Source organism: Phocoena sinus, chromosome 15 (genome assembly GCF_008692025.1).
Source record: "Phocoena sinus isolate mPhoSin1 chromosome 15, mPhoSin1.pri, whole genome shotgun sequence".
Lineage (NCBI taxonomy): Eukaryota > Metazoa > Chordata > Mammalia > Artiodactyla > Phocoenidae > Phocoena > Phocoena sinus.
In genome coordinates, this window is record NC_045777.1 from 52,578,521 (window position 1) to 52,594,896 (window position 16,376).

General features: G+C 42.6%; 1 protein-coding gene across 9 annotated transcripts in view; it reads left to right on the forward strand.

Moving 5' to 3' along the window:
* The window catches only part of CLUAP1 (clusterin associated protein 1), a 42,716-nt gene extending 27,165 nt beyond the window's left edge, over nt 1–15,551 (forward strand). For 6 of the 9 annotated variants that reach the window (XM_032606215.1, XM_032606208.1, XM_032606213.1 and 3 more), the window contains 4 exons: nt 8,539–8,646; nt 11,108–11,163; nt 11,445–11,501; nt 14,494–15,551. In XM_032606215.1, coding sequence (XP_032462106.1) covers nt 8,539–8,646; nt 11,108–11,163; nt 11,445–11,501; nt 14,494–14,640 — 368 coding nt within the window. In that variant the 3' untranslated portion in view covers nt 14,641–15,551. The remainder of the gene's footprint in view (nt 1–8,538; nt 8,647–11,107; nt 11,164–11,444; nt 11,502–14,493) is intronic. The other 3 variants (XM_032606214.1, XM_032606212.1, XM_032606216.1) reach the window with 1 other exon arrangement.
* Nucleotides 15,552–16,376: the final 825 nt, after the last annotated feature.

A 16,376-nucleotide genomic window follows, 5' to 3' on the forward strand; every position in this document is an offset into this window, starting at 1 on the left:
AAAATTACTCATTAATATTTTTCTAAATTGGTTACTTTTTTTGAATTTTATTTTATTTTTATACAGCAGGTTCTTATTAGTTATCCATTTTATACATATTAGTATACATATGTCAATCCCAATATCCCAGTTCATCACACCACCACCCCTCCCACCCGCCACGTTCCCCCCTTGGTGTCCATACGTTTGTTCTCTACATCTGTGTCTCAATTTCTGCCCTGCAAACTGGTTCATCTGCACCACTTTTCTAGGTTCCATATATATTCACTCTGTATGACAGTCTCTAGATCCATCCACGTCTCTACAAATGACTCAGTTTCGTTCCTTTTCATGGCTGAGTAATATTCCATTGTATATATGTACCACATCTTCTTTAACCATTCGTCTGTCTATGGGCATTTAGGTTGCTTCCATGTCCTGGCTATTGTAAATAGTGCTGCAGTGAACATTGGGGTGCATGTGTCCTTTTGAATTATGGTTTTCTCTGGGTATATGCCCAGTAGTGGGAATGCTGGGTCATATGCTAATTCCATTTTTAGTTTTTTAAGGAACCCCTCCATACTGTTCTCCATAGTGGCTGTATCAATTTACATTCCCACCAACAGTGCAAGAGGGTTCCCTTTTCTCCACACCCCCTCCAGCGTTTGTTGTTTGTAGATTTTCTGATGATGCCCATTCTAACTGGTGTGAGGTGATACCTCATTGTAGTTTTGATTTGCATTTCTCTAATAATTAGTGATGTTGAGCAGCTTTTCACATGCTTCTTGGCCATCTGTATGTCTTCTTTGGAGAAATGTCTGTTTAGGTCTTATGCCCATTTTTGGATTGGGTTGTTTCTTTTTTTAATACTGAGCTGCATGAACTGTTTATATATTTTGGAGATTAATCCTTTGTCCGTTGATTCATTTGCAAATATTTTGTCCCATTCTGAGGGTTGTCTTTTCATCTTGCTTGTAGTTTCCTTTCCTGTGCAAAAGCTTTTAAGTTTCATTAGGTCCCACTTGTTTATTTTTGTTTTTATTTCCATTACTCTAGGAGGTGGATCAAAAAAGATCTTGCCGTGATTTATGTCAAAGAGTGTTCTTCCTATGTTTTCCTCTAAGAGTTTTATAGTCTCCGGTCTTACATTTAGGTCTCTAATCCTTTTTGAGTTTATTTTTGTGTATGGTGTTAGGGAGTGTTCTAATTTCATTCTTTTACATGTAGCTGTCCAGTTCTCCCAGCACCACTTATTGAAGAGACTGTCTTTTCTCCATTGTATTTCCTTGCCTCCTTTGTCATAGATTAGTTGACCATAGGTGTGTGGGTTTATCTCTGGGCTTTCTGTCCAGTTCCATTGATCTATATTTCTGTTTTTGTGCCAGTACCATATTGTCTTGATTATTGTAGCTTTGTAGTATAGTCTGAAGTCAGGGAGTCTGATTCCTCCAGCTCCGTTTTTTTCCCTCAAGACTGCCTTGGCTATTCGGGATCTATTGTGTCTCCATTACAAATTTTAAGGTATTTTGTTCTAGTTCTGTAAAAAATGCCATTGGTAATTTGATAGGGATGGCATTGAATCTGTAGATTGCTTTGGGTAGTATAGTCATTTTCACAATATTGATTCTTCCAATCCAAGAACATGGTATATCTCTCCATCTGTTGGTATCATCTTTAATTTCTTTCATCAGTGTCTTACAGTTTTCTGCATACAGGTGTTTCGTCTCCCTAGGTAGGTTTATTCCTAGGTATTTTATTCTTTTTGTTGCAGTGGTAAATGGGAGTGTTTCCTTAATTTCTCTTTCAGTTTTTTCATCATTAATGTATAGGAATGCAGAAGATTTCTGTGTATTAATTTTGTATCCTGCAACTTTACCAAATTCATTGATTAGCTCCAGTAGTTTTCTGGTAGCATCTTTAGGATTCTCTATGTATAGTATCATGTCATCTGGAAACAGTGACAGTTTTGCTTCCTCTTTTCCAATTTGTATTCCTTTTATTTCTTTTTCTTCTCTGATTGCCATGGCTAGGACTTCCAAAACTATGTTGAATAATAGTGGTGAGAGTGGACATCCTTGTCTTCTTGTTCCTGATCTTAGAGGAAATGCTTTCAGTTTTCACTATTGAAATGATGTTTGCTGTGGGTTTGTTGTATATGGCCTTTATTATGTTGAGGTAGGTTCCCTCTACGCCCACTTTCTGGAGAGTTTTTATCATAAATAGGTGTTGAATTTTGTCAAAAGTTTTTTCTGCATCTATTGAGATGATCATACGGTTTTTCTTCTTCAGTTTGTTAATGTGGTGTATCACATTGATTGATTTGCGTATATTGAAGAATCCTTGCATCCCTGAGATAAATCCCACTTGACCACAGTGTATGATCCTTTCAGTGTGTTCTTGGATTCTGCTTGCTAGTATTTTGTTGAGGATTTTTGCATCTATATTCATCAGTGATATTGGTCTGTAATTTTCTTTTTTTGTAGTATCTTTGTCTGGTTTTGGTATCAGGGTGATGGTGGCCTCATAGAATGAGTTTGGGAGTGTTTCTTCCTCTGCAGTTTTTTGGAAGAGATTGAGAAAGATGGGTGTTAGCTCTTCTCTAAATGTTTGATAGAATTCACCTGTGAAGCCATCTGGTCCAGGGCTTTTGTTTGTTGGAAGACTTTTAATCACAGTTTCAATTTCGTTACTTGTGATTGGTCTGTTCATATTTTCTATTTCTTCCTGGTTCAGTCTTGGAAGGTTATACCTTTCTAAGAATTTGTCCATTTCTTCCAGGTTGTCCATTTTATTGGCGTGGAGTTGCTTGTAGTAGTCTCTTAGGATGCTTTGTATTTCTGCCGTGTCGTAACTTCTCCTTTTTCATATCTAATTTTATTGATTTGAGTCCTCTCCCTCTTTTTCTTGATGAGTCTGGCTAATGGTTTATCAAGTTTGTTTATCTTCTCAAAGGACCAGCTTTTAGTTTTATTGATCTTTGCTATTGTTTTCTTTGTTTCTATTTCATTTATTTCTGCTCTGATCTTTATGATTTCTTTCCTTCTACTAACTTTGGGTTTTGTTTGTTCTTCTTTCTCTAGTTCCTTTAGGTGTAAGGTTAGATTGTTTATTTGAGATGTTTACTGTTTCTTGAGGTAGGATTGTACTGCTCTCAGAACTGCTTTTGCTGTATACCATAGGTTTTGGATTGTCGTGTTTTCCTTGTCATTTGTCTCTAGGTATTTTTCAATTTCCTCTTTGATTTCTTCCGTGATCTCTTGGTTATTTAGTAACGTATTGTTTAACCTCCATGTGTTGTGTTTTTTCCTTTTTTTCCCTGTGATTCATTTCTAATCTCATAGCGTTGTGGTGAGAAAAGATGCTTGATATTATTTCAATTTTCTTAAATTTTCTGAGGCTTGGTTTGTGACCCAAGATGTGATCTATCCTGGAGAATGTTCTGTGCACCCTTGAGAAGAAAGTGTAATCTGCTGCTTTTGGATGGAATGTCCTGTAAATGTCAATTAAATCTGTCTGGTCTATTGTGTCATTTAAGGCTTGTGTTTCCTTATTAATTTTCTGTCTGGATGATCTGTCCATTGGTGTAAGTGAGATGTTAAAGTCCCCCACTATTATTGTGTTACTCTTAATTTCGTCTTTTATAGCTGTTAGCAGTTGCCTTATGTATTGAGGTGCTCCTATGTTATGTGCATATATATTTATAATTGTTATATCTTCTTCTTGGATTGATCCCTTGATCATTACGTAGTGTCCTTCCTGGTCTCTTGTAACATTCTTTATTTTAAAGTTTATTTTACCTGATAATGAGTATTGCTACTCCAGCTTTCTTTTGATATCCATTCGCATGGAATATCTTTTTCCATCCCCTCACTTTCAATCTGTATGTGTCCCTAGGTCTGAAGTGGGTCTCTTGTAGACAGCATATATTTGGGTCTTGTTTTTGTATCCATTCAGCAAGTCTGTGTCTTTTGGTTGGAGCATTTAATCCATTCACTTTTAAGGTAATTATTGATATGTATGTTCCTATGACCATTTTCTTAATTGCTTTGGGTTCGTTTTTGTAGGTCCTTTTCTTCTCTTGTGTTTCCCACTTAGAGAAGTTTCTTTAGCATTTGTTGTAAAGCTGGTTTGGTGATGCTGAATTCTCTTAGCTTTTGGTTGTCTGTAAAGCTTTTGATTTCTCCATCGAATCTGAATGAGATCCTTGCCGGGTAGAGTAATCTTGGTTGTAGGTTCTTCCCTTTCATCACTTTAAATATGTCATGCCACTCCTTTCTGGCTTGTAGAGTTTCTGCTGAGAAATCAGCTGTTAACCTTATGGGAGTTCCCCTGTATGTTATTTGTCGTTTTTTCCTTGCTGCTTTCAATAATTTTTCTGTGTCTTTAATTTTTGCCAATTTGATTACTATGTGTCTCAGCGTGTTTCTCCTTGGGTTTATCCTGTATGGGAATCTCTTTGCTTCCTAGACTTGGGTGGTTATTTCCTTTCCCATGTTAGGGAAGTTTTCGACTATAATCCCTTCAAATATTTTCTCTGGTCCTTTCTCTCTCTCTTCTCCTTCTGGGACCCCTAAAATGTGAATATTGTTGCATTTAATATTGTCACAGAGGTCTCTTAGGCTGTCTTCATTTCTTTTCATTCTTTTTTCTTTATTCTGTTCCGCAGCAGTGAATTCCACCATTCTGTCTTCAGGTCACTTATCCATTCTTCTGCCTCAGTTATTCTGCTATTGATTCCTTCTAGTGTAGTTTTCATTTCAATTATTGTATTTTTCATCTCTGTTTGTTTGTTCTTTATTTCTTCTAGGTCTTTGTTAAACATTTCTTGCATCTTCTCAGTCTTTGCCTCCCTTCTGTTTCCACGGTCCTGGATCATACTGTCATTATTCTGAATTCTTTTTCTGGAAGGTTGCCTATCTCTACTTCATTTAGTTGTTTTTCTGGGGTTTTGTCTTGTTCCTTCATCTGGTACATAGCCCTGTGCCTTTTCATCTTGTCTATCTTTCTGTGAATGTGGTTTTTGTTCCACAGGCTGCAGGGCTGTAGTTCTTGCTTCTGCTGTCTGCCCTCTGGTGGATGAGGCTATCTCAGAGGCTTGTGCAAGTTTCCTGATGGGAGAGACTGGTGGTGGGTAGAGCTGGCTGTTGCTCTGGTAGGCAGAGCTCAGTAAAACTTTAATCCACTTGTGTGCTGATGGGTGGGGCTGGGTTCCCTCCCTGTTGGTTGTTTGGCCTGAGGCGCCCCGACCCTGGAGCCTACCTGGGCTCTTTGGTGGGGCTAATGTCGGACTCTGGGAGGGCTCACACCAAGGAGTACTTCCCAGAACTTCTGCTGCCAGTGTCCTTGTCCTCACGGAGAGACACAGCCACCCCCCGCCTCTGCAGGAGACCCTCCAACACTAGCAGGTAGGTCTGGTTCAGTCTCCTGTGGGGTCACTGCTCCTTCCCCTGGGTCCCGATGTGCAAACTACTTTGTGTGTGCCCTCCAAGAGTGGAGTCTCTGTTTCCCCCAGTCCTGTCGAAGTCCTGCAATGAAATCTCGCTTGCCTTCAAAGTCTGATTCTCTGGGAATTCCTCCTCCCGTTGCTGTACTCACAGGTTGGGAAGCCTGACGTGGGGCTCAGAACCTTCACTCCAGTGGGTGGACTTCTGTGGTATCCGTGTTCTCCAGTTTGTGAGTCAGCCACCCAGCAATTATGGGATTTTATTTTATTTTGTATATTTATCTTTATTTTTGGCTCCATTGGGTGTTCGTTGCTGCGCACGGGGTCTCTCTAGTTGCGGTGAGCGGGGAGCTACTCTTCATTGTGGTGCGTGGGTTTCTCATTGCAGTGGCCTCTCTTGTCGCGGAGCACAGGCTCTAGGTGCACGGGCTCAGCATTTGTGGCTCACGGGCTCTACAGCACAGGCTCAGTAGTTGTGGCGCACGGGCTTAGTTGCTCCGCAGCATGTGGATCTTCCCGCACCAGGGCTTGAACCCGTGTCCCCTGCCTTGGTAGGTGGGTTCCTAACCACTGTGCCGCCAGGGAAGCCCCTGATTTTATTTTGATTGCATCCCTCCTACCATCTCACTGTGGCTTCTCCTTTGTCTTTGGATGTGCGGTATCTTTTTTGTTGAGTTCCTGTGTCTTCCTGTCGATGACTGTTCAGCAGTTAGTTGTGATTCCAGTGCTCTTGCAGGAGGGAGTGAGAGCACATCCTTCTACTCTGCCAACTTGAACCAGTCTCCTATTGGTTACTTATTAAAATGACATTTTAGATATATTGGGTTAAATAAAACATTATTAAAATTAATTCACCTGTTTTTGCTTTAATGTAGTTAGTAGAAAATTTTAAATTGCATCTGGGGCTGGCATATTTCTATTGGACAGTGTTGATCTAAAAGGAGAAACTTACAAAGTTTAAGCTTAAGTGTGTATGAAGTATATTTCATTGTGTTTTTTTTGTTGTTTTTTTTTTTTGCGGTTCGCTTGCCTCTCCCGTTGCGGAGCACAGGCTCCGGACGCGCAGGCCCAGCGGCCATGGCCCATGGGCCCAGCCGTTCCGCGGCACGTGGGATCCTCCCGGACTGGGGCACGAACCCGTGTCCCCTGCATTGACAGGCGGACTCTCAACCACTGCACCACCAGGGAAGCCCTTCATTGTGGTTTTATTTGAATTTCTCTGATAGCCAATGAAATGGAGCATCTTTTCATCTGCTTATTGGCTGTCTGTATATCTTCTTTGGAGAGATCTATTCAAGCCCTTTGCAGATTTTTAAATTGGGTTTTCCTTTTATTGTTGACTTATATATTCTAGATACTAGACCCTTATATATGATTTCTGATTTGCAAATATTTTCTGTCGTTCTCTGGACTGTCTTTTCACTTTTTTGATGCTGTCCTTTGCTGTACAAAGTTTTAATGAAGTACAGTTTATCAATTTTTTTCTTTGTTGCTTGTGCTTTTAGTGTCATATTTAAGAAACTGCTGAATTCAAGGTCACCAAGGTTTACCCCTCTGTTTTCCTTCTAGGAGTTTTATAGTTTTAACTCTTATATTTAGGTCTCTGACCCATTTTGAGTTAATTCTTGTATATTAACTCATTCTTTTGTGTGTGGCTGTCCATTTGTCCCAGCACTACTTTTTGGAAAGTCTATTATTTTCCTGTTGAATCATCCCAGCACCCTAGTTGGCCATCCTCATTTTAACGTGTCACTGACAACTCGGTGATTTCAGTGTCAGCGTGTATTAACTTTAGTTTACATGCTTGGTCCTCAGTCTATTGCTGTGACTTGTCAGAAGAAATCGTACTGAGCCCAAGGTACCTGTATTAATGTTGGTTTAAAATTCATGATATCATTTGCTTTATATTGCATGGGGTGAGGATTTAATGTCATAATTTTCCTGGAGGAAGTAAAAAGTGAACTAATCTGAAGAGTGATTTCACTTTGTGGTCATTAATTTGTGTTAATATCTAGTTAATATCTAATCACATTCTCTGTAACAGCTTTTATAAGGTGGTAGTTGTCAGCTCGATTGTACTGAAGTCCTTACAGGATGCCCTTATTGACACTTTCTCCAGCTCCCAGCTTTGCCCCTTCGTGCTGTAGAGTACAGCTCTTCTCTCCAGGGCTAAAGGAAGCAGGAAACTTTCCCTCAGTGCCCAGCTAGATGCAGCTGCCATTTCATTACTCTCTTACAGCAGGAGTTACGCAAAGCATTTTTGTAGATGAACAATTACTCTACTTCCAAACTGTCTTAAGAGTCAGTGATGAGAACAGCAACTGCATTCTTCCAGTTCCATCCTTCTAAAACCTCTGTCACTCTCTGGGCACAGAGCAGTTGGGCTGGGCAGTGAACGTTTTTTCTCCCCACTGTGGAAACTCTCCTTTTGTAGGTTTACATTAGGAAATGTTCAACCTGCACAAGACTCCAGAGGAGTATTTAAGAAATTAATGTAAAAGCCCGTTGCACTGAGAATGACCTTTCTTTACCTTTATAATGAGTTTTCTCCAGTAAGGAATATCACGAGCACCAATCTTCGTTGCCAGTCACCAGGTAGCTATCTTTCCCAGGCAGCCCAAACAGGCCCTTCCTGGCCCATCTCCCTCTTGCCTCCAGGCTTGTTCTGGTGCAGTTGCTGACCATTTCAGTGGGCTCCACTTCCCTCGTGTTATCTTCAAGGAGCTTGAGTTCTGGTAACATGGCCTAAGACTGAACAGAGAATGTTTTTTTTCCCCCAACTAGCGAAGAACTCCCAGCTACCTTGACAGCTGGCTAGTCAAATTTTTAGTTTTACATACTAAATACTGGAATAATGTTTCTAACTGATATAACTGACCCACTTTTTTCTTGCTTTGGAAAATTGTTTATAAAAAAACTAGCCTATGGTTGTTTGCATTAACTCTTCACTAAGTATCTACAGGCAACTCCCAAGAAATTCAAATCAAAACTCAAATGCATCAAAAGAAAGGCTCAGAAGCACAGATGGCTTTTGACAAGAGCCTTACTGGACAGAAGCTGTTTTAGAGGCAATGACGGAGCTGCCCTTTTGTTTTGCCTACTTGTGTCGCTGCCAGGTAACGATGACTCCGACATTGACATCCAGGAGAACGATGAATCCGACAGTGAACTAGAAGAGAGACGGCTGTCCAAGCCACGGACAGCCATGGAGGCGCTCTTGCAAGGTACCACAGTGGCTCTTGCTTGCCCTCCGCCCCATGCCCTGTCACAGGAAATGGCGGCCGGGATTGGGTCAGGGCTGCTTGGTTTCGAGGCCCGTAAGCACACTGCCCTGTTGTTTATCAGGATTTGGCTCTTAAACTGGTCAGTGGTCATCTTTGCTGCTAATACTCTTACCTTTGGTCCCAAGAATAACCAGTCTTATTTATGGTTTGGTACTTCTCACAGAGGCCACATAACACACTGCCTCTGCTGATCAGCTGAATTCTGCCCATTTTGGGTCCAAACTGCTCTCAGTGCAGTTACATCCCTTATGGTCAGAGAATTAATGCACAAATAAGGGACTTACATGAGCATCTGTGCTGTTAAAAAAAAGTTCTTCTGGGAATTCCCTGGCGGTCCAGTAGTTAGGACTGTGCTCCCACTGCAGGGGGCACAGGTTTGATCCCTGGCCAAGGAACTAAGATCCCTCATGCTGTGAGGTGTGGCCAAAAAAAAAAAAAAAAAAGGTTCTTCTAGTTTCTGCCTTCTTACTGCAAAAGATTCAAGCAATAACATATGTGGAGCAAATGTGGGTGCTCCCCTGGGGTCTTCCTCATGTCCCACACCCTCACCTACAGGGGTCATGGCCAGTGGCTTGGGGTGTGTCCTTCCAAATTACCTTTCCACACATTTACAAGTGTGCGCTCGTGAGTGCGCACACACACACACACTCAGATGTGGACACAAAGATCACCTGAAACATTTTTTAACCTAAATGGGACCAGATTGTGTGTGGTTCTGTACTTGCTTTTTAAAATTATTATTAAATATACTGGAACCTTTTCCAGGTCAGTAAAATATAAATCTGCTTCATTCTTTCTGACAGCTGCATAGTATTCCATCCTGTGGCTGTACCCATAATTTATTTGGGCATTCCATATTGATATATATTTAAGTATTTCCACTCTTTCCTTTGTATGTACATCTTTCCGCATATGTGCAAGTGTTTTTTTAGGTTGCATTATTAAAAATGGAATTCTTAGGTCAAAGGTTATATAAATTGTTATTTTGATAGATACTAAATTGCCCTATATTTGCCTATAAAGCATTTCTACTACCTGTTAATTTTTGGAACAAAATTGCATTTTTATGTATATAATACTTCTAAGTCGTAAATCATCTTTATTGTTTTATATTAACTGCTTTCTCTTATAGGCTCAGCTATTTTTATTTATTACATTTCATTTTTTTATAGGATAATTAGATGCTCTGATTCCTTTCTCTTCCTTTTATTTTTTAAGAGCTTCATGATATAAATAGAGGTTAGAGGTTATGCCTCCCATTCTGCAGATGGGGGCCAAGGCTCTAAAAAGGTATGGAATTGGCTAATAGAACATAGTAAGGGCACTGGTTTCCTAAATTCTCTTGCTGACCACTCAGCCTGCAGAAGTAAAATCACAGGGTTCATTTCCAAAAACTACAAATAAGTTCTTCAAACAACACAAGAGTTGCATTTTATCTGACCAAGGGAGCGTGTCCATAAACAGCTCTTGATGACCATCTCCAGGCCTGCCCTGAATGAGCTCCTCTGAGCTGCCTTCGCTGCCTTTCTTCTGAGGCCTGGCCCTGGCGTCACCGGTGGCCGTTTTTCAGCCTTCGGGTATGTGCAGCTCTCTGCCTTCACCCAGCAAGGATGGCTCTTGAGTTTTTGCAGAAGTCTCGTCTAGAAAACATTGACTTCCAGAGGAGGAGGGGAGAATCACTTAGATAATGATGGTGTTTTGAAGGATAAATTAATGTGATACTTAAATTTTTTTTACTGTTTGGAGCTCAGACATAGATCCAAGTACAAGTGACACTGGCCCATAAAAGGAGAATATATTTCTTTTTTCAACAGAGAGCACATCTGTTCTATTGCATGTATACTAATAATGGGATTCAGTGACTTTTACCTAAAATATTTACAGGATGCATATTTATTTTTCTGATTTATGATTTGTGCTTATATTTTAATGCCCTTTTCCTCTTTTTCAAAGTGGAAATGCAGAAAATCTATTACTGTCACAGTTCTGATTAGCTGGATGCTACTTAAGTCAGTTTTTTGTTTTTATTTTTTTTTAAGTATTTATTTACTTATTTTATGTATTTGGCTGTGCCGGGTCTTAGTTGCAGCACGTGGGATCATCGTTGCCTCGTATGGGGTCTTTATTTGTGGCATATGGGATCTTTAGTTTTGGCATGCATGTGGGATCTAGTTCCCTGACCAGGGATTGAACCCAGGCCGCCTGCACTGGGAGCACGGAACCTTAACCACTGGACCACCAGGAAAGTACCTACTTAAGTCCGTTTTTTTTTCTTAAGTCAGTTTTTTAATGTGATTCTTCTTTTTCCCAGTTTTCTAAAGGAAAGCAAATCTTGAAGGCCGTTTCCTGTCCTGTATCCTACAAGGTTTTCATACTTTCTTCATGCTTTTGTTCTCCTCAGGACGACCCAGCAAACGCGTTGTGGGCACAATGCAAGGTGGAGACTCGGATGACGATGTGAGTCCCGACCAGCTCCCTGAGCTGTCCTGGTCTTGGCCGTCTTGGGCCAGCCTCGTAGGCTAGTTTGGCCGAGAAGCTAAGTGTATCTGACCAGTTTAGCACGAGGTGCTGCTTCTCAGCCCGGCCCTTTGCTGGGTTTGTGGCAGCGTTCGACCTCCCAAGGAGCTAGACTCTCTTCTTTGCTGGTTGTTGGCTCATTTCTTTTCTTTTCAAATGAACGTGCTTGCCCTACTTTTTCTTTTTCTTCTCATTGTTCTTTCCATTCTCGCTTTCCAAAGATGGAAGCAGCACCAGCTCTCTTAGGTAAATGCAAGACTTCCAGCTCCAAGAAACAGGTTGGTTTTCTTTTTCACCTCCATTTGTGTGTGTGTGAGCCACTTACGGTCAGCAGAGAGCCTTCCCCAAGAGTGATGCCTTGTGTCTGGGGCAAGAAGCCACTCACATGGGTTCCACGGTGAGTGGTGAAGTTACCTAGAGGTCCCTGTGCTAATGAGGAGGCGGGGTGAACACTGAGCCAAGAGACAAGGAAGGTTATCAGGCCCCTGAACTGTAACCTAGAAGAGAAGGGATTCTGCTGAGGGCTGGGATCAAGACCAGGCTTTTCTTCAGCTCCATTCTGGGGAGGGAACATGAAGGCAGGCTCTCTTGAGACCAGGGCCAGAGTGTGACATCAGGTTGCTGATGCCTTGAGCACTGTTGAGTGGATAACTGACTGGGAAACCAATGGAATGGGGAACCAAGGCATCCTTGCTGGGGTCCAGTTATTGGGGCCGCACTGTCCATCGATCTGGGCGTGCCTTCTTTGTTGAGTCCCTGGCAGGGCTGTGAGGCCCAAGAGGCAAAGGTGACTGGACTGATGGAGATCACAGACTTCCCATCAGGCTGAATGCCATGTGTGTTTGGAGCACGGCACTAGTGCATGCACATAGCGTGGGCTGATATTCTTGTACAAACAGTTCCATTTATTAGGTACCAATGGTGAATACTTTTAGAGAAATTTACAGGAGGGGAGAGGTCACTCAGATTTGCTGGGCAAGATGCACAGAGAAGATAGGGCCTTGAATTCATAGAAGACAGTCTGTAGAGAAGCAGAAAGACTACCTCCAAAATTTTTTTAACAAAGTAGGGGATGGATGGCTAAATAGCTTCTATCTATCCATCTTACCCATCTGAGACAGAATTAGGGAAAGTCTGGTGTGGAAACTCATGACACTGGCCTCTTTTCTTATGATTTGCTTGATCATTTGTATAGCTTTCTACTTTTCTGAGTAAATGCCTTATTTGTAGCTTAAAATCTCCTCTGTGCCTGTTGCCCCTTATTTATCTCAAGGAGGCTGTTTCCACACATCCCCCTGGGCATAGGGGCTTGTCCTTCACCTGTTCACTCATTCACTTGCCAGGTCCTTGTTGAGTGCCTGTTACGTACCAGGCACTGTTAGGGGTTAGGGGAATACAGCAGTGAACAGAACAAAGCCCCTGCCTTCTTGAGGCTTACATTCCAACGGTCATCAAGCAGATACATCAGGGGTCATGGTGATAAGAAAAATAAAGCAGGTTCAGGGGACAGAGTGACAGGGATGAGGGAGGAGGTCGATGTCTTCTGATTGGTCAGGGAAGGTCTCTGATTAGGTGACATTGGGCAGGGGGCTGAGTGGCAGGAGGAAGGTGATGCTGCGGTAGGGCAGTGAGGCCTAGGAAACATGGTTCCTGAATTCGAGGGCCGGAGGCGGCAGCGTGACTGGGAGTGAGTGAACTGGGGCAGGAGCAGCAGGAGAGGCAGCAGGAGCAGCAGGAGAGGCAGCAGGGGCCACGCACAGCTTTGCAGGATGTGGCGAGGGCTTGTGCTCTCTGAGTGCAGGGGGGGAGGTGCTGGAGACCCAGGAGAGCTGACCTGAGTTTCAGAGGAACCAGGTGGGGGGCATTTGCAGGGGTCTAGTTCAGAGTGAGGGTGACGGTAGCAGCAGACTGGTGAGAAGTGGTCAGGTTCTGGATGTTTCTAAGGTGAGAACCATTAGGTTTTGTTAATTGGACATGAGGTGTTAGAGAAAGAGAGAAATGCCCTGGTTGTGGCTTAATTGGCTGAAAGCATAGTTTTCATTTCCTGAGGGGGGCAGACCTGAGGAAGGGACTTGAGAGCAGATCAAGAGTCCGGTTTTGGACATTCTCAGTGTGAGCTGCTTGCTAGATGTCCACATGCTGGTGTTGAGGACTTCAAGGGTCAGGTCTGAGCTGGAGATTGAATTTGGGGGAGCCACCCAAAGACCACCACGAGGATAGATGTGATTGCTTGGGGAGAGAGAGTAGAAAGGGAAGAGAGGAGGCCCAAGGCCGACCCTGTATTGCAGAGGTCAGGGCGAGAAAGCAGGTCAGGCAAGCTCTACGGAGAAGACAAGGAAGTGAGGTGGGGCAAGCACCTGAGAGGAGGGGGCCTGGAGCACCGGAAGGGGGTTCCGGGGGAGGAGGAGCAGTCCTGTGTCAGATGCAGCCATGGGTCAAACAGGAGGACGGAGAATTACCCATAGGATCTGAGTCCATTGAACGTTTCAGTCTTGGGGGACTTGAGGGGGGGGTGAGAGCCTGGCTAGTGGGTGCTTAGAGGGCAGCGAGAGGGGAGCCAGCAGGGATAGCGTGAGTGCAAGCTCGTTCTGGGGGTTTGCTGTGAGGCCACAGGAGAACAGGGCAGAGTAGCTGCAGAGGAAGGTGGGGTTACATTTTAGGGTTTTTTATTTTGTGTTTTTAAGAAGAAGGAGATTGCAGCATGTATGTGTGCAGGTGGGAAGGGTCTATATAGAGTGACTGACCATCCTGGTTTACTGGGGATACAGGACTTGCAGTATGAAAAAGCTGGTTGAGTTGGTCACCCTGATCTAGATGATGAAAGAGAGAATGTCTTTTATTTTGCTCCTTACACCCATTTCCTGAGTGGCTTTCCATCCAAAAGCCGAAATAAGCAACCCCCACCAAGCCCCTGCCCTTCTTGCTGTCCACAGGTGGGTCTCTGGGCCTCCAGTGAGCTTCCGTGCACATCCAGTGGTGCTCCTGAGACGGCGGCGGGAAAGCCACCTTGCAGCTCCAGCCTTGGGTTGCCCGTTGGTGTTTGAGGGTTACTGGTTGGAAGACACATTTATATATGTATTTCAACCGGCAATATATAGACACTGGCCCCGTTCTTATGCTCCCACAGCCTGACTGCTACTCTGGCAAGCTCTTCCTTCATGTGGGTGTTGCTGGTTATTGAGCAAGTAGTAAAAAAGCAAGGTAGGGTCTCTGCTGACATGATGTCAGCAGGACGGGACTCTCAGCTGTATTTGCTGTCTTTTCCTGTAGGAAGACTCAGAGGACAGTGAGATTGACATGGAGGATGATGAAGACGATGACGATTTGGAGGACGAGAGCATTGGTCTCTCACCAGCTAAGCCCAGTCAAAGAGTCCGGAAACCTGAGCCCCTGGATGAGAGTGACAATGACTTCTGACCTTCTTGCCAAGGGACCCAGGCAGACTAAAACCCTCAGATTTGTAGGTAAAGGGGAAATTAAAGGGTCAGAAGGAAATAGGCATTTTGTTGGATAAGCCAGCAGGACTCATTGTTAATGAAGCAAAACCTGTTTCCGCTTTAGCCTCCTGTGTGTTACTCTACACACTCCAAAGCTTAAACAAGAACCGGAGCAAACCCCAAAGATGATTTTTTTTCCCTTATCTATCTCCTAAAACTTGGGAAATGCATGTGTTCTTAGTGATTCACATCCACAGGACAAAACCTTGAGAAATAACAGCTAACTCTGTGTAAGTCTTGCCGTTATTTTTGTCATACTTTTCCTCTAAAAGTCAGCCGGACCTTCGAGTCCAGACCTGGGGCTAGAACTGGGCACAGGACTCATTTCAGGAGTTGTGGGGGAGTGTCTGACTATTCATCGCATACAGTTCAGAATGTTTATTTTAGATCAGCTTTTGATTCTAGCCTTTATTTTCTTTCTTCTGCATGCTCACGATACCAAGCTTTAAATGTATTTTACTAAAATTGTCTGAAGGAAAGTCAGCTGACTCAGACGAAAACTAGCTTTCCTTGAAAATCAGGCAACAGATCGATGCTCCAGATCATACATACTCCATTTTCTCTCAGAAGGCTGACATTCCTCCTTAGGAAGGAGCAAATTAAGGAAAAAGTTTTGGTACAGATTCATGTTTCTGACCTAAAAAAATAAACCAGAATTGAATTTGATAGAATAGCACTAGAATTTCCCTTCTGTGAAAGGAGAAGTGACAGATAGGTGGAGTTTGGTTTTGTCTTGTTAATATGGAAAGCACAGAGGAGTTTTCATTGATTTCACTTATAAAGTCAGACGACTTGGGAAGTTCTCTCTTAATAAATTTATTTAATACCATATTTTTATATTATTGTTTTATTTGAAAGTATAATTATTTATTTGTACCATAACATATAAATACTTATTTAAGAAGAGTTCATGGGTTATTATATTACATGTGAATTTCAGGAGACTATGTGACAGTGATTTCTATGTTTGCTTTTTTCTCTGTCTTTCCCTCAGTTTTACATAAGAGATTACCCCCTTTTTATAAAAAAGCATTCAGTTAATTCACCAGTAATTTGAGATGTGCCATCTTTGAAACGATAAGCTAACGGGGAAGAGGTGTATCGGGAGCCACATTACCTCCTCAGATGCTGTGACTTTTAAGGCACAAGAGAGTCATTGCATCTCCTTGGATGACATAGCTTTGGTTTACCTGAGTCTGACCTGACTTTTATTTTAAAAAACAAAAATTGTATCTCTGTTTCCCTTATGTGATGCTTTCTTCTAATGGGCATTAACATGGGAGCCCAACCCAAACCACAGATAACACGTCCACAGGTGGAGGCAAGAGCTGCAGCGGCTAGTCATTGTCTCACCTGCTTCTTGTCATCCCTCATCCCTTGATTAACTGACTTTGTGCAGAGTCCTGCGTGGTCTGATGTTTCCTTACTTGAGCAGCATCTTTCAACAAAGGAGCTTCAAGTATGGATCGTAATTATTAATGTACTTCTGTTGCTCTGACAGATCCGGGAGTCAGATGTGTGCAGGGGCCTTACGATTTGGTGTCATTTGGTTTGGTCAAGCAGCAGAACAGACTCAGGCCCCAGAGAAGATTGTGTGATTAGGTCAATGAAAAACTAGCTTTTAGATCATTGCTGACAGCTTTTTTTGTTTTTTTT